Source organism: Numida meleagris, chromosome 5, assembly GCF_002078875.1.
Source record: "Numida meleagris isolate 19003 breed g44 Domestic line chromosome 5, NumMel1.0, whole genome shotgun sequence".
Lineage (NCBI taxonomy): Eukaryota > Metazoa > Chordata > Aves > Galliformes > Numididae > Numida > Numida meleagris.
The window spans coordinates 14,180,326-14,198,965 of record NC_034413.1 but is presented as its reverse complement, the minus strand read 5'-3'; the positions used below and the strand labels follow the sequence as shown (position 1 = coordinate 14,198,965).

Genomic DNA, 18,640 nt, shown 5'->3' with positions numbered 1-18,640 from the left:
GGGAACTACTTTACTTTTTCTTCTTGTAATTACAAGATAATCATATATGATTACACAAAAAATACATGCACTAGACATTTCTGCATATAAAGACATCTTCATCATTATTATCAAATAAAACAAACTGTTCAGGCAGAAACACAACTAATGAAACAACAGCCAGTAATTTCAGCTTATCTAAAAATGGCTACCATTAAAGAAATTGAACCTGATACATTGCGTCTTCACACAGTTTCCCCATGTCTGAAAGCCAAATCAGCATAAACCAGCTGATTTAAGTTTTGCCCTTCAACAATCCATAAAAAATAATCCCTAGACAGAAAAGTCTACTACAGGCAATGTTAATAACAAACATGAATTAGAAACTAGCTGAATGCACCGAGTATGTAAGAACTAGAGCATAAATCTAATATAACTGACTCCATGTGGCCATATGAAAACATTAACTATCATTTAGCAAATAACGTTAAATAAGTTGGTAACCATTCTACATTTGAACTACTAAAGGAAAATTCTTTTGTACCTCTGAAGATTTATACTTCATCTACCTTGTGGTACAAAATGAATGTTGCACAGAAGTTGTGGAGTCTCCATCCACATACAGAACCCTACTTCACACAAACCTCAGGCTCTAGCCAGCTTTGCTTAAAGAATCTGAGCTGGGCTTCACCATCCTTGTAGGTCTTTTCCAACCCCCTTTTCCAACCCCTATTATAACCCCAGCTATTCCATGACTACAACGATCATTTCTGTGCATGGACACTTACCAGACACATGCACACATGTTATCAAGCAGTCTGTTTCAGTAATGCTGCAATTCCTTTCCTCAAAAAAATAAAATCTCTGAAGTGACCCCCACAATACAAGTCTTCAGAAATATTTTGGCATGACCCACTTTAGATTTCAAAGAAATCATCTTGCAAACGTGACCTGTTACATACACATACATGCGTAGGTACATATATATATACATACATAAAGTCTCCTGAATTTCAAAAATGTACGTAGCCAGAAAGTCTATTTAGTCAAAAGAAAATATGAAATATTTTAAACATTTCTCTCTTCCTGGATATATTAAAGGTGTAACAATAATTTATTATGCACTAACAAAATAAAGGAACAGTGAAAAGAAGAAACTTACTTCTGTACAGCAATACATTTGTCTTTGACACCAAGTGCTCTTGAATTCAGAAAATGTACTGGATGACATTTATGAAATAATTCCTAAACAAAAAGAACAAGATGTATCTGTTTTTAGATCCAGGAATTCTTTTAAAATGCTAGAGGATGAAAATGGCAGACTTCTTATTTCATTCTTCTTTGTTCTCTCCTCAGCAAATTTATCAGATGGATCACTGCCTAAGAATAGTATTAGCCCATTCTACAATTTACTGCAGAGATTTCAAGAGAAAAATGAAGTATTTAATCCAAAGAATAATGAAACAATGGAAGCCTACTAAGCTTGAAATGGGGTAGGAAATGGTAGAGAAAGGAGGCTGAGTATATATCAAGAAGACAGGTATAATTTGTACTTCCAAGTAAGCCTAGTCCTTTGTACCTGTTGCAGTAATGTCAGCTGACAACAAAGCTGTTGCACACTGTATTCTGTTAAAAGATATGGTCCAACTTCATCTGCTTTAGCAAAGGAGACTGGGAATTCTTCTGTAAAACTGCTATAGCATGGCTTTGGCAAAACCGATGAAATAGTGTACAGTCGCTCTCTCTGATAATGTGCAATAGGTCCCATACCTTTGGAAAGTTTCCAGTTAAAGTTCTGTAGAAAAAAATAAGTAAAGCTATAACTTCTCTAAAGCCAACATTAAGTCTCCCCTTGATTTAACTTTCTGGAATGTTTTGTTAGAGAAATACCTTTGTGGAGGCAAAACTCTTCAGCTAATCTTCAAGGCCAGCCCAGACATGAATTGGTTTATTCATACTGCTATTTTAAGCAAGTTTAATATGCACAATCGATGAGTCTGAGCAGGAGGCTGCTAGACCTCAATCAACAATCGGTATTTTAAAACTTCTATGTATTCAAGCTTGCTGCCATACAAACATATAAATTCCCAACTTTTATACTTTACTTAAAACTTCTTAGGACTCAATTACTTCTTGTACTTTTCCCTTCATATCAAACAGTGCTTCCCAAATAAATACTCATTTTTTCATTCTTTTCCCTTCTTTCAGCTTTCACTACCATGCAGTAACAATAAAATAAATCCATGTTTTTCCTGTTTGTTCTTGCCTTTCATTGACTGAATCCCCAGTATAATTCACAGAATTCTGCAACTTTATCAAGAATGTGAGTCTAAATTCAGCTTGAACACTATATGCTTTACTTTCATGTGTCATTCTGGTCACTTTGGAGAAAGATCTTTTTTCAGTGAAAGTCTATGGTATATTCCAGCTTCTGAGGTTACCTTTCAGAAGCAGACTATATAAACTAATTAATAGAGATAAATGCTCAGATCAGTTTTTGCTACAAACTTTAGAGTTCTAGAAGGAAATTCCTCATCCCCCAAGAATGCTCTCCTATATTTATAGCCTTACACATATATATATACACCCAATAAGAAGTATTAAGGTTTGACAAGTAGGAAAAAAAAGGTTTACAAGTATTTGAGTCGCACACTAGCATTGACAACAAAGAGTTTCAGCTCCTCTCAAAATTTGTATGATCTGATCTATTATTACTGAAACAGTTGACATGAGTGCATTTAAAACTTAAAATGAAACCCATATTTATACAACTGATCTGAATTCAAATTAAAGTTTATTTCAAAATATTTCAAAATAAAACTGAAAATGGAGGTATACAAATATTACTAAACCAGGACCTAGACCCTGAGCTGGATAGTCTATTTTTTATCAGAAAACAGCGTATGGAAATGTCCTCCATATAGTTCAGTTTGAAGACAGGACACACCTTTCTGGACATATCTTCTGAGAGCTTTTTACATATGGAGTGTAATGTTTTTCTGCCCTCTTCCTCTTCTTCTTCACATTTCTCCATACTGGAGCACTGCTGAGAACTGTCACTTTTCCTAGCAGAAGCATCCTCAATCAATGACAACAAGTGCTCACCATACCCATTTAATGGAGCAACCTGTAAATGCAAAACAAGTTAATAGCATATTGAACTCAATTGCTCATAAATTATAAACAAGACAAAAAATACTTATAGGACTCAGGTCTGTGCAAAACCAGCCATATTGAGTATGGTTGAAAAAGACAGTATTGTCCTTTTATTGTAATTAGGATAGATTTTTTTTTTGTAATAGCAATCTTACATACACCCTAATTATTATGTTTTTTCCCTTCTTTGAAGCTTCCATTGAAGTTTCTGATTTACCTTGGAAGAAATAAATTCTTTTAGGGTACATAAAAGGTTTGCATTTGTTGCAAAGTCTACACTGTAGCAGTCTTCAATCCAAGCCTGCAGGATGTAGAAACTGCGGTTACATATTTTGGTAAGTGATGAGGAGGGATCCAGGCTTGCACTGGTAAGAAGAAAAAGTCATTTATTGCATCAGAATTAATATCCAACTCCAATTTAAAAATAAATGCTGGAAAGACTGTATGTGATGTGGTATTGACTGTACTGTCTAAAATTCTTATGTTTCATGTCTTTAGAATTCATGACCCTATAGAAACAAGGTTGGCATTGTACTTACAACTCAACACTGAACAACTGGGAAAAGTAAGACTCAGAATTCAGAAGATTAAAGAAGATAGATAGCATATTGCCAAATATAGCACTTGCTCCAATTTCACTCTCGCATGCCAAGAGAATCTTACAAAAACAAACATCAAAAACAGAATTTAATTAAGTAGTTATTTTCAGACACAGCTATTTGCTATATATGGGGGCAATTGAAAATCAAATTGAAAAATCAATTGTGCTTTGATAATATTTTTCATAGGAAATTACTGTACCTGGATAAAGTGCTGCTAATTTGATCAAGAATAAACTGCAAAAATTCCTCTTGTGTGCAGAAATAGCGAAATGTGTAGAGAAACTGCTGCACATAGCCTTCTAGAAATGCATTTCTGTGAAGCACAAGAAAAGCTTCAGACAAGCAAGAACAATTTCTTCTCATATTAGAGTACAGCAATGGCAAGAATCTTGAAAACATCAATAACTCACAGAGATTTAAATATCTCAAGCTCTACAGAAAACGTCGATTCATTTTTGTTTTCTTTTTACACATCAATATCGTGATTGTCAACAATAAAAGTATAATTTGCTTTTAAAAGAAGCTTCTCTATCTTGAATCTTGCAGAGAATTTTTGACATTTTTATTATCATCAAAAGTTACATTCTAAGCAGTACAGAAGAACATATTTAATGTCATTGTTTCTATAATCTCATTTGATGCCATTTTAAAATTTCTATGATAAGAACATGAAAGGTATATATTTTAAACAAAAAAGTATTTCCTGATGGAAACTCTCATGCTGTACTCCATACTACCATTGCTGGGGTACCTTAGAAGGACACTGCCCTCACTCCAGTTGAGGGTTAAAGGACATATTTCTCCCAACCTAGGCCCTGAGACAAGATTGCAATCGAGCAGTCCCAAGGATGGTAAAAGCAGAACCTACACATTTTCACATCTAGACCCTATTAGTAAGAATGTTCAAATTACATGTTCTGAAGAATTATTAAACTGCTGGCAATAACAAAGCCATGCTTCCATGGCAATTATTAGAGTTAAACTTCAAATAAGTAAAGGATAAAGAAAGATTAAAGTTATTAATTTTTGATTTAGTATCAATTGCTTCAGTTTTAAACAAATTCAAACTAAGCACTTCGGCTTGCTTCTTACCAGATTGTCTTTTGACATTTCTATGCCCATTTCTGCAAATAAACATGCACCGAAATTACACTAAACTAGATACAAGAAAGGATAATTTATGTAGTGGTGAGTAACCAGGATTTATCACAGGCCAACGCCTGTGAATTTTTTTAAAATAAATATTCCTAATCCTCCTCTTAATTAAGGATGTGCACAGTACACTATACCTAGAATATAAATAAGCCATTAAACCAAGTGGTGTCCCAGCCTGCAGAACTCTTATTCCATTTTGATTACTGCATTTGTGTTTCTCTGTGTTATAGTAAACAAGCACTGATGACTCATCTGTAGGTGCCACATCCATGGTGTCAGTTCTCCCGTTGTGAATGATGGTAGGAAGTACACTGGATTCCACACCCCATTGTTCTGCATACATTATCTGCTTAGAGAGGCAAAACCACTTAAAAGTATAACATAGGAAAATAAATGGGCAAATCAACACAAAATGCACTCTACTCAATCAAAAGCCAAATCACATTTTAATTTTTTTTAAACACCTGTATCATCTATCTTTAATTTAATCATTCTTTCATGGTTAATTTGACACTTAGGCACAAACCACTTCACAGCTCATACAGTGACTTAACTGGCCAAGGACACTGATGCAGTGTTGAAATTACAAATAAAACCAAAGCAAAATAAAGTCAGACTTGCCTGCACATACTTCTTCACCAGTTCAAGAAACTGCACCCTTGATTTCATCTCCTGTAGCTGTCCCCTCAATTTGGGCAACATAGATTTAGTTTCAGGACCTTCAGATCAAAAGCACACAAAGCATAAAAACATCAATTATTCTGATATACAGGGGAAAGTCCTTAAATGACATACTACACTCCTGACAAAGCCAAGTGCAAGGTGTTGCAACTGGGTCGGTGCAATCCCGGATATGTATACAAACTGGGAGAAGAATTCATTGAGAACAGCCCTGCAGGGAAGGACTAAGCCCTGAAGGATAAGCCATTCTATGATTTTATTACTGGCAAGCTGCTGTAATCTTACCTTTGTTTCTTCTTTCTTTCTGCAATAGTTTCTGGTAAAACTTTATGGTCTTTCTGTAGTTTTTAGTTTCCATCATTAGCAGTTGTTCTAGTTCCTATTTAAAGAGAAAAAGGATTCTGATCATAAAGGTAAATACAAAGTTCTGGTAGGAAACTGAAGTTTTAGGGGAGTTTTGTTGGAAAAAAATGAACAACCAAGTAGACAAGAATATGATATTAGCCAAGAAAAAATGCCTTTTACACCTGTGCTTACAGGAAAATTACAGAAAACATCACCTATACCCAGAAAAGCATTAGGTACATCACCATTCTACACATTATGAACTGGAGCTGGTATGTGTGTGACGAGACAGCACTGAAGTTTGCCTGAATCCACTTATATGAATATGCCTTATGACTGCACTTATCTGGTTGTTTTCAAGAGCATCTTCAAAAAAAATTGACACTCAGAAGCCATCCAGAACTCAAAGCAACGAGCTCTGAAATCAGTATACACCCCAGGAATGCTCTGTTAAGCAGGTGACCTACATTTGCAGCAAGAACTGAATGTCTGACTGAAAGCAACGGTTTCCAAATCAGTATGGTTGCATTATATTATGCAATCAACTCAGAGGACAGACAGGAGTGCTGCTCTATAAATAAAGGACACATCAATTTTGAAGTTCAGTTTACATATTTTATATTTATGGGCTTTATATAATTAAAAAAAAATGGAAAGCCGAAACGTCTACTGAGTTATATAACAGCAGTAAAGTATATCCTGCTTTTCACAACATATAAACTTTAATGTAAACATTTATATTTGTTTGCATATCAAAGGTTTCATTATTTTACCAATCAATGAAAATGGGCCATCCATGTTGAGTTCAGCCTCTGATTTATTATGGAACAACTAACACTATGCATGTTGTGGTTTTTAAACATGGTGGTTTTTGCACTTGGGTCCTAAGCTAACTATCAGTGACCCAGTTACATGAAACAGCATTTCAAATAGAATAAGTTCACTGAATGCAGAAAGCAGAACTCCCACAAGCAGAGTGATCAGAAAACACATAGCTCAGAGCTAACATTTCAAACAACAGATTGGTAAATAGGTTAGCCTTAATGGGATGGACTTACTAGAAATTAATTTGAGTTTGAGAAAAATCTGTCACTGTTTTTCACAAAAGCTCAAAAGGTTTAACAGCATAGTTCATTAGCAGCAAGTCACAAAAAGCCCTGTGGATTTTTAAAAGAACTACCATTTACATAGTCGCCATATAGTGAACAGGGAAAGCACAGAAAAAGATTCTGAACCGGAAATAGCTTGTTTTTATTTAAAGATATGTTTTTATTTCAACATCCAAAGTGAAAGCAAGTTGTTGATTAAGAGAACATAATCGCAAAAAAAAAAAAAAAAAAAAAAGGAATCAGAAAGAGTGGCTATTTTCTGATGTTTGGAATCTGATGGCTATTTGAGGAAGTGACTTGTCCCTTAAATTACTTAGGTGAGCAGCAGAGAAGTTGGTAGTCCTGTTATAGGTCTAGAATATAAACATTTCTGATTAACCCATAGGTTCAGTTGTTATTTGATTAAGTTCTGCATCCTCTGAAGTGCATTTGACTTTACGGGACTCTTTTCTATAGAATGTTTCTTAGTGTAGGGAACAAAGTAATCATAGAGTGATTTTGTTTAAATGGGAAATTTGTAATTTTCATACTGTTCTGAAGCATGAGTTTTTACATGCTGAAGAGTGGTTCCCTGAAAGTATGCACAATATTGGCAGAAGGGAAAGAAAAAGAGAAAATGAATGAGAGAGGCTGCAGGCAGAATTTGAAAAACTTTTGCTAGAAACCTTATAGTCACAGGTTGGATGCAGAGAAGTTTGGTGGAGACTGACAAGTAGCTTCTGAGATCTAGAGGAACAACCACGCAGGTAAAGAGGAAAAGGGTAAAGGCTAAGGGAGAAGGCTTGGGGCTGCAGAGAATAGAAAGCAAGCTTATCAAAGTACAGAAAAAAAATCTTATTGTGATGGCAGACTTGGACTTCCCCCTGGAGAAACAGCAGCCCTCATAGCTGACTTCTGTTCTTGCTGTGCTGCAAGGACTTGAATTGGTTTGCCTGGATGTGTTCTGTATGAAGGAGAGCTAAATCAGGACCTGGACCAGAGGTGATGGGAGGCAGGTGATATGCAGTAGCTTGTGGAAGGAGCAATACACATGTGGGAAGGATGCAAAAAGTGGGAGAAAAGATTGCAAACTTCCGTTTTATGAGAAAACTAAGCAAGCATCAAGCTACTTACATGATCTTGAATTAAAATCAAACTTTTCGAAATGCAGACGAACCTTTGCTGAACTTTAGAACTGCAAAGAACTATCTGTTTAACACCTACAGAGTAAAGCATTATTCGTTTTTATGACATCTGAAAGTGTCTTCTTTGATCCCTAAATATTTTGCATTTTGTGCTGTTGCTGTTGATTTAAACATGGAAGGTGAGGCTTGAGATGGACCAGTCTACCTTGCAAGGCAGGCAGAACTTTCTTCCAGCAACTCAAACCACCTTCCTGCTCAAACCATTCCCTTACCAGCCTTGCTTTGGCCCCTGTAATCCTCTTTGCCTGGAGAGTGGGCGTGTGTTTTCTCTGCTAGATTTTACAAATGAAAATTAGCTATTAAAACAATTTATTTTTTGAGCTTCAACTCCGGCAGAAAACTCCCCGTGTTTTCACATTGAGTCTATTCTATTTTTTTAGTTTTTTGGATCAGATAGCACATCATTCCCGTTAGCATTTATGAATTGTTAAAGATGCTATTTGTTTTCTAAATAAAAACTTGAAACATCCGTCACTGATGGAGTTTGGAAAAATAGCAGGATTTTATGAAAGTTTTCTTTTTCTCAGGTTAAATGCTCAGGGCTTAGATTTTGGTGCAGTTGGTGCATTATGAGCTCATGTTTTTATTTTAAATACATCAGGCTTCACAGAATGTTAATGTTATAGTAATGCCAGCAGAAAGATTGAAGCTGTTGATGCTAGGGTAGTAAAAGAAAAAAAAAATAGAAGCCCAAAAAGTACCTGACATTTTAAACTATCTTCTGTTGAATTTGCACTAACAAGACATTTAAAAAGCATTTTTAACAAAAGATTATATGATGGAACATTTAATACAAGATTATTAAAAATATCATATTCTACTAAAGACCTTTAATATAAACACAACAGAGTGAGTATTTAAGAGAAGAAAGGGGGTTTCACCTCACTATAATACAACAAATTCAGTCATACTTTCAACCAGTAAGTGAAGAGATACCTTAATGATTTTAAATCAATGTACTCACCGCTTTTTTAGCATCTATATTTTGTGACTCATTTGTTTTCTGCTTTCCAAGGTTTTTCATATAACTATGAACTTCTGAATCAAAACATTCAGCTCCATAAAATGCACTGCTCCAACCGGGACTACAGCCATGAAAATCAGGTGGACTGGGAGGCACAAGGTAGCTGTTTTCAGCTGTCTTTATCATGGCCTCTTCCTCTGGCTCTGCATTTTCTTCTGCAAAGTCTGGATCAACATGATAGCCATTGCTGTGTAAACACTGTCCATCTTTTTCAATAGGGATAGTATTCTGCAGCCTTGATTCTTTTTTGAAATTATCTGAGGGTGTCTCATTAAAATTCATTTCAGCTAATGATGTATTTGTTGTAAGCTCATCCTTCATGTCAAAGGTTGTTTCTCCTTCTCCTTTAGGGGGAAGTCAGAGAGAAGAAATAATAGTCATGCTGTAACGTATCCTTTGTTGAACTTGAACACTACACTTAGAAAATGCAGTTATGAGATTACCTATGTCCTCTAACAGTGCTACATGCTTACTGGGGCTTTGTGCTTGCTTTTTCTCAACAACAAACTAAAATACTGAAGGTTAAAGACATTTCAGAACCATCAAGTTTTGGTCAGTAAATTTCTGAAAATTAGAAAATTCATTCTGCATATGTAAAACAAGCATTTAAACAAAGCATAGTATGGGACCTTCTAAACAAAAAATACCAGACCTGTGCACGTATCAGTAAAAAGCTTGGCTCTTGAGTTCTTTTCCATATATATGTCTCAAAGCTTTTATTCCATGCACAGCGGGCAAGAGTATTTGACATAGCCAGTGGGGACACATGTTAAACTTTCTACTCCTACAGGATTCATTCCCTCAAGCTACGATGGGATTTCTCTGCAGTTATAACAGCTACTACCGACCTCAGGGGACTGTGGTGACAGTCAAAAGTTGGTGTGATGCTGACAGGCATTTTTACGTCTGCCACGAGTCTCCCTTTTCACTTGAGAAATCCTCCAGGGCTTGAATATGCCAGCCTTGGAGTCAAATGGACCCAAATTACTGGTGCAAAGAAGTCACATACCCCATGGGAAAGTCTGGCTGTACATTTGCACTCATTCTGAGCCAAAGTAGAAAACTGTAACCTAGCATGGCAGCAGCCAAGAGCAAACTTTCAAACTGAAATTTTGCCATAGAAGTTAAGTGACAGCAAGGGGGATAAGCTGTTCTGAAAAGAACACCCAATCTAAATTTATTCAGGACAGAAAAGTAAGCAAATTTAAAAACAGATTGAATAATATGTGCTTTATGTAAGAATTCTTGCAAACATGCTGGAAAGGAGATGCGGGACTACTGAAATAGGCAAGGTTTCATAACATAATTTTACAGAAATTCCTAAGTGAATCTGTGCCTTTTTTTTTTTTTTCCAGAATGAAGCTGCTGAGAAACTCAAAGGTTTTTATTACTACGTGTAGTTATGGATACACATACTAGTACCTTAATTTCTCTTTATACTTTCAATATATAACTAAGATATATTGCAAAGTAAGGTAATTAATAAGATATATTGCATAAGACTAAAGATGTCCAAATATCAATATTGTACAACTACTAAGAACCTTGTAGAGTACTGCATGTTTCTCACATCATCATCTTTCAGTTTGAGCTAATCTTAAAAGAAGTACAAAGAAGTGCTGTTAGGATGAACAAGGAAAAAAAATCCATTCTGATATTATCGTAGAAACTACTGACTGTTCACTTTAGCAAAACAAAGACCAAGAACAGTTCTTTACATATGCTGTTTTCATTCTTCTTTAAGAATTGCTCTACTGCTTCTTTAACCTATGCTAACTATCTTAAAAATATTAAAGACTCATACAATAGTAATCAAATACAAGATGTCCATGAATATATCACATTTTAATAATGAGATTTACCAGTTCAGTTTCTAATTCAGTTAATGAAAGAAGGAATGTTTTGTAAACCTTCAATCATTAAGTATGATAGGAAAAAAACACGAAGCCCACCGTGAAGTTGTTCAAATGAAGAATCCATTAATATAACTTCAGTGACTGCCCTGAAACTTACAAGGCATCGATAATGTTCAGATTCATTGATAATGTTTGTGTTGAGTGTTTTTCTGTAGACACACTGAAAACACTAATCTCTCCATTGATAGATTCCCAGAGCAAAGAGACACAAATTCCCTTCTCACCGTCTGTCTGATCACTGCTTGCCAAAAAGCTGTCAGATTTCTTCAGATCTTGGAACACACTGCTACACTTTGAGTCATCTGCCTCAGTTATGCTGAAAATACATGAGGATTGGGGAAATATAATGTTTCATATCCTTAGGGCAAAAAAAGGTAGCAATTAAAAACTGCTATTCAATGTCAAAGATATTATATACATAAATTCCACTTATAAATTTTTTAAGTATGCTATATCTGGATGCTGCAATAAAACAAGAATTATTTTTAGTACTTTTCTGGTAGATAAGTAATTGAAGATGAAATAATATAAATGAGAAATTAATTAAGCTAGTGTTTTCTTGCTTAACAGGTTTAAAAAAGACTGTCAGGAGGAACACTGAATCAAATGAAGTTTAAGTAAAATATTTCTAGCAAAGCTAAATTAATTTCCTTGTTTTTAGGTGTGATTAGAACAGAAAGATGTATCAAAGCAAATTTATTCTTAACTTAATGGATGTTTGAACTAACGCACAAAGAACGGAACTCAGATACAACAATTAAGTTGAACAGTAGGAATAATATATTTCACTTCTAATTAAACAGCCTATTTCTAACACAACTTCAAAGCTCTCCATATTTGATCGGATTCAACTTTTGATCTACATTATCCAGCTACCCTAGGATGGAGTTACAGACAAGCATAATAGGAAATATCTTCTGCTAAATTATTAAGTACTATTTGCTTTGCAGAAGGCCATGAAGACAGGGAAATAATCAGATGGCAGGAAACAAGTAAAGATACTCAAAGAGGATCAGTATATCCTTTCCTATTTCTAGGAAGTAGGGAGAAAAATATTAAATGGAATTATAAGAGGGGAAAGGTTGAAAAATACCTACCATAAAGGTGAAGCTCTTTCTCCATTTACTACCTGATAGAGATTCTCCAGTAATTTTTCATCCCAGTAGAGGTCACAGAACTTCTCACAAATTTTGTCAGAGAACATACCAAACTTAATTTCCTTTAATGTTAAAATGAAGTTACCTTGTTTAAAAACAAATAACAATAAAAAAGTAAAACTCCACAAGTGAACAAAAAGAGAGAAAAAATACATTACTAATAACATTCTTACATATCAATGATATAATATACAGAAGAGAATAAACATACCCATATCAAAAACTTCAACTCCATTCTCTAGATAGCCATCAAAGGCAAACTCTTCTTGTATAAGATGAACCACTTCCTGTAACAAAGTGTCATTTCTTCTGCTCTGCTGGGACAGGACTTCTATATCAAAGAGACAAGAGTCATTTTGATCCACCGAAGTACATGGCGTTAGTCCTTGCTCAGTGAAAACACTGTCTACATTGGCAGCACCCTCAACTTCTTGGCAGTTGGCTTGAGCAACTTGATTACTTTCTTCAGATGTGTTCTGTGTATTAATAGTCTTACAGTTTTGCACTTTGAAGAGCGAAGAGTCCTTTTCTGTTTGCATGCTGAGTTTGTAACTTGCAATAGTACTTGAAAGTAGCAATGGCAAACTATGAGAGCAATCAGAAGCAACCCTTGAATGAAGAGGCTTATTTGGTATTTGCTCTGATACAGCTAAGTGTACTGGTACAAATGTTAAAACTCTTTTCTCTGAATTTTGTTTGAGAATGATATTATTTATATGAAGAGAATTAGGAGATGTAAGAGAAGTTAAGGAGCTTGAAGGTACTTCAGATAAAATGTTTTTTTCTTGTAGAATACGTGAGGAATCAGATGGTAATGGAACTACAGAAGTAAATACATTGCCTGACTTTTGCTTTTCTAAAGACATCTGGAATGGGTGGCCTGGAACTTCTAAATGACACTCAGGTATTTCAGATGTAGTTTCAACATCTGTGTCCTTGATATCACAGCTTTTAGAGTCTTCTACACATCCTGATTTATTGCGATCAATGCATTTTTCTTTTCTTAACTTTTCCTTGAATTTTTCAGTAGCTGGTGTGTGAAACTCTCTGAAAAGGAACAAAGAATTTTGACAGGACTGTGCCAGTGATGTAACAGTGAAGTTACAACTTTAACTTATTTTGCTTTAGGATATACTAACTTTGTTATATTTGCATTTTGCTGCAGAATGATAGGCTTAAAGTGAGTTGCAGGAGAGGTGAATGCAACAGGTAAAGCAGCTTTCCCACAGTTTAGAGAAATCTGGCATGGTACTGGTCCTTTAACTGCAATAAGTTTACTTTCACTGGTAGTAGGCATAAATCCTAAAAATAAAAACACAATTAGACAAAGGATGAACAATACGTAAAATATAAATGCAATGTAAATATTAATCAACTTAGATAGAAAACGACCCATTCATCTGATGGAGAAAATCTCACATAGAGAACTGATCTAGAGAATGAAATGTATCAAAGACTGCTTACCTAGACTTGACTCAGAAGGGTTTATTTCAAGTATTTTGTTTTCAATTTCAAAAGCTACATGATCTGGAGAAGAGATTACGTCTTCCTCAACAGCCTAACAATAAAAAATGAAGTCCAAACTGAAATTATTAGCATGCCAATGCGGAGAACTGTGCACACAACTCTACAGAATGGTAGAGCTGTTTGTAAATCTTGATAACCTACTGTATTAAATAAGAACTTTTAGGCAAAGGTTTTGTGCAAAGTCAATTCCGTGAACTAACAGAACACCATATACAGTATATACAGATTTGAAACATAGCCAGAACACAATAACTACATATTAATGTAGTGACAAAATTGCTTTCTTTTAAATGAGCTTTATAATTTTATATTATAAAGCACCTGTATCCTTGCCTTAATTCCTTACCAAGTAGTGCATACCAACCACAAGCACATCATTTGAAGACTTACTTTCAGACTTCCTTATGTACATCCAGTGAACTTAAACATAGCTGCAAAAATACATAGTTAAGAACAGACAAAAAATATTCAGACTACTAAAATTAGAATGTCATTTCCATATCTACTTCACATTTCTGCAAGGAATATAACATTTTTAGTAATATCTAAACACTTTACTATTAACGCTCTCACAAATGCAATACTTACAGAATATTTGAAAGTTAAAACAAAACAAAACAAAAAATCTAACTATATTTGCAGTGGAGAAAAATACAACTGGAACACACTTTAAAGAATTAATTGAAAAAATGTAGACAATTAAAAGAAAAGGTGAAACTCATACCTTAAAAACAGATTTATTCAACAATGCCAAAATACTTCTGCTGTTTACTCCTTGTTCAAGTAAATAATGACTGCATGTCTGAAAAAAAAAATCACAGTCTTCAGAGTAGATAAGTTTTTAAGCAAGTGAGATATTCTTGGACAAGGACAAAGTCAAGGTAAATAGTCATTTTAATGTAATCCAAGATTAGAACGTCTTATGACCTTATTCTGTGTACCCTATTGACAATTTCAATATAAATTAAAAACACACCCGTCCATGTCCCTAGGGAGGTCACTTCAAAAAACAAACCCAAGAGTGACTGGCTATCATTTAATTAGATATCAGGTTATTACAAGAAATAAATATTTTGATATTCAATTCACTGAGATGAGACTTTAGACACAACTGAATTTCCAATAAAATTGCTTAAATCCAGTAACCTTAATTGCATCAGCTACAGAAGGTCTTTCTTCAGGATTTTTTTTTGCCATATCCAGAAGAAGGTTTTTTAATTTTCTTGGCAATGCTAGTTTGTCATTAGGTGAAATGCTGTATTTTGCTGCCATCCACAGAACTGCAGCAACACCATAAATGCAGACCTATTGGTATAACACAGGAGAGAGGTAAGATGTAAGCAATCAAAAAACAAAACAAAACAAAAAACCCTTCCTCAATACTAAATCCAGAAAATTGTCCAAAACTTTCCCTTATTTCCCCACAAAATGACCACCAGCATTTCCAAAGTACAGATGACACCTGGCTTCTGAAGAAGCTGATTTCAAAAACTTGCTGTTATGCATGCAGGGCCAATAATAGTAGCTAATTTTCTACTGTTGGAGCAACAGATGTAATTTGTCTTATTCTTTATCAAGGAAAATTATACAGGAAAAAAAATGCTTTTAGAATAATTTTGAAGAACTCCTTTCTCATATAAAACCTATTGCTGCAAGTCTTAGTGTTCTGCAGTAAAGTCCGGCCAGCAGGAATTTACTCTAAAAAGGACATGATAATTCAGACTTTCCAATACAAGTCATATTTTACAGAGACGATTACACCTCTCAGAAGAACTAGGTATTGTGTATTTAATTTTAGGAATTACTGTGCTACCTGCAGCTAGACCAACTGAGTTGCAATGATGGGGGACCTTGAAGAATACTTGATCTTCAAAAGCCTTCTTATTTTATTTCAAAAATTACAATTTTCAGACAGAGCCAGAATCAGACTATTTAATGCGTAATTTACAAATGTTAGCATACCCTACAAATGTAATTTTCACAAAGTTAAAGCACTATACTTCTTCACATTGCCTACAAAAGGTATTAAAAAGGCTAAAGGGATGGAAACCCAAGCACACTACTAAATAATACGGTCCAATACAATGTTTTCTAGCACTCTTAAGAGCCAAGTAAATGACACAAAACAACATAACAAGGAAGTTCAGTATAAAGAAACTAACTTCTGAATGATTCAAGCTGTTGAACAAAAGCTAGTGGGTATAAGATGTTTGAAAAAGGAGAAAACAGCTCTATCAAAACCGTATGCTTTCCTACTCCTTAGATCTAGAATTCCAAGAGATTAATGTGGTCATAATTTTAATGTTTATTTATTTATTTAATTTAGCACACACTTCAAAAAAGTTCTTTTTACTGATGTAGGACAGTTACCGTGGCTGGCACTACACAGTCTGGATTCCCATACCATAATTTGAACTGAATTTTCATAACAACCAAGTTATACAGGTACAAGAAAAAAGTCAAAATAGGAAGCCAGCTTATTCTGTACATAATGTTGTAGAGAAACAAGAAAAAAGATTTTATTTTGTAAAGAATAAAGAATACGGTATAAAGACTTCAGGATTATTAATTTCTACTGGTAAAGCTGCTATATTGTATTTTAGGGTTAGTTTAAGCTTTTGAAGCTATTAAAAATGCATGTTGGATCAAAGCAGTTTAAGAAGAAAGAGAAACTTTAAAGGAGAAGATAAACATTTTCCAGTTACAGATAATTTTACAGACAGTCAAACTCTAGCTTTAGTAGATTTTTAATGCAGGTTTTTTTTTCTGAATCATGACTATTATTTCTAGTTTTAAGGAAATCATAGGCAGAAGGTACATGTTAGTTAAACTTCTTTCTTCCTACATAATAGGACAATACAGTAATACATTTTTTCCCAGCTCTTAAAATCCATCTCGCTCAGATGCAATTGCAAAGGAGACAAATGTTCACCTGCTATTTATTAACATTTTTATCATCTTTGTCTGAGAACAACTTAGGGTTTATATCCATAGGAAAAAGCACTAGGAAAAATGTACTGGTAAGAGACATTGACATTACTAATTATGTTCCCAAAATAAAAATATGCTGACAGCAATATTTTCCAATATTAAAAAGGAGATTCCTTTGGGCTTTCGGTTAGACAGTCTAAAATATTGATCTTAGCATGATCTCCAGAACATAAAAACATGACTTCAGTGCCTGTCTTACTATTGACAAACTGAAAATAAGTAAGCCTCATGGAAAACTATTGAACAGATTTTGGCAGTTACTGTTTTGGAAGGCAAAATGGTTTTTTAGAGGCCAATATATAATGAACCACAGAAATGTTAGAAACACTGAGAGATTTATTATCATAGCCTTAGAAGAGTTTTGCTTTCTTCTTTAAGGGGCAGACGGATACAGCTATCCTCTGATAAACCAAATACCTACATAACCTACCACATTACCTTCTCAGTATCTACATCCTCTTCTTCAATTTCAGGAGCTAAGTAAATTATATCACAAGATTCTAAATGAAAAAAAGAAACCAGAAACAAAAGGTAAGATATTTGCTTAATTCTTCTCTTCCTCTCAAATGAAATAAAAGTGGAGCACTCAGTATATTGGTTTACCTTCAGCTTTTGGAGCAGTAAAGAGGACTCTTCCATGGCAGTCAAGCAGTACAGTGTCCAAACATAAGATCACTGCAAAACAATCCACAAAAGTAGAAGGAATAATAAGTGTCTGTTTGTGTAACTATTTCACACCAATCAAACAAATAAAATAATTTTAAAAATAATTTGCATTGTCACCAATTACCCTAAGTAGTGACAAATGAAACTTTAATGCTGAAACAGAAATCATTCAATTGATAGAAAATGCATAATTATCTAAAGCAATTCCAGCAGAACAAAGACAAGAAAGCAAAACAAAATCAGACCACAATAAGTGAAAAGGCTTTGAATACTGGAATTTAAAAAAAAAAAAGAAAAACAACAAGATGTACTATAGTCTTCTCACAAGGTACAAATAACTTCTTACCCTAAGCCATTAAACTATCCTCTCCTCTCTTCCATCTTCCTCCACATCAACACCTCTCCCCACATCAAAGAACAACAACAGAAAAATCCTGAAGCAATGAAATTGGGATTAAATGTAAAAAAAATGCTCAATCAGAATTTTGCCTTTGATCTGCGTGACTGGCAATATCGCCACTACTGCAGGCAATCATAAGGCTTGAACATGAAAATAGTCATTATGTGGAGACAGCTGAGACACGTGACCAGATGCAGAACTCCTCTATGAGAAATAGGATATGGAATCCTCTTTTGTACAAATAGCCATAATCACTCACACTGTCCCAGAGAAGAAATGTGATGTGGACTGGTATTTGCATGACAAAGCCCTGAAACTCTCCACAGTTAGGTAAGAAATAACTGTCTTCTAAAATTGCCTTAAATCATCTGGGGTCTTTGGGAACTTATTTTTCTCTCTTTAAGGACATGAGATCAAATAACAAAAATGAAATGATTAAAAACTCGTACTAGGACTGAGTCTATCCATTTCATATCTTGAAAGCACACTGTAATTCAACATTCTGCAATGTAATAAGTCATTTGGATAGCAATGTAGTCCTGCCTTTGTAGGCTACCACCAAATAAGCTCTTATTTTACTAGATAAGAGTACTAGAACAGTGTATTCTTATATCAAACAAGAGGTCAAATTATTAATTAATATTAAATAATACATGAAAGAGGTATAAGAGTAAAAAATATTAATTTGTTATTAAATAATAAATTGAAGAGGTCTAAGAGAGAAAAAAAAACACATCTATTTGCTTTT

At 34.4% G+C, this 18,640-nt stretch overlaps 1 protein-coding gene across 6 annotated transcripts in view; it reads right to left on the bottom strand.

Annotated features, from left to right (window-relative positions):
- KNDC1 (kinase non-catalytic C-lobe domain containing 1) overlaps positions 1-18,640 on the bottom strand; it is a 60,840-nt gene that overhangs the window by 5,033 nt on the left and 37,167 nt on the right. For 4 of the 6 annotated variants that reach the window (XM_021399188.1, XM_021399189.1, XM_021399190.1 and 1 more), the window contains 18 exons: positions 17,430-17,501; positions 17,265-17,326; positions 14,982-15,140; positions 14,560-14,637; positions 13,773-13,866; positions 13,448-13,610; positions 12,520-13,355; positions 12,249-12,393; positions 11,376-11,467; positions 9,176-9,579; positions 5,859-5,952; positions 5,514-5,611; positions 5,027-5,238; positions 3,937-4,050; positions 3,353-3,500; positions 2,927-3,106; positions 1,559-1,774; positions 1,142-1,224 (listed from right to left, as the gene is read on the bottom strand). In XM_021399188.1, coding sequence (XP_021254863.1) covers positions 1,142-1,224; positions 1,559-1,774; positions 2,927-3,106; positions 3,353-3,500; positions 3,937-4,050; positions 5,027-5,238; positions 5,514-5,611; positions 5,859-5,952; positions 9,176-9,579; positions 11,376-11,467; positions 12,249-12,393; positions 12,520-13,355; positions 13,448-13,610; positions 13,773-13,866; positions 14,560-14,637; positions 14,982-15,140; positions 17,265-17,326; positions 17,430-17,501 — 3,250 coding nt within the window. Of the gene's footprint in view, positions 1-1,141; positions 1,225-1,558; positions 1,775-2,926; positions 3,107-3,352; positions 3,501-3,936; positions 4,051-5,026; positions 5,239-5,513; positions 5,612-5,858; positions 5,953-9,175; positions 9,580-11,375; positions 11,468-12,248; positions 12,394-12,519; positions 13,356-13,447; positions 13,611-13,772; positions 13,867-14,559; positions 14,638-14,981; positions 15,141-17,264; positions 17,327-17,429; positions 17,502-17,837; positions 17,927-18,640 lie in introns of those variants that run through there. The other 2 variants (XR_002439437.1, XM_021399192.1) reach the window with 2 other exon arrangements.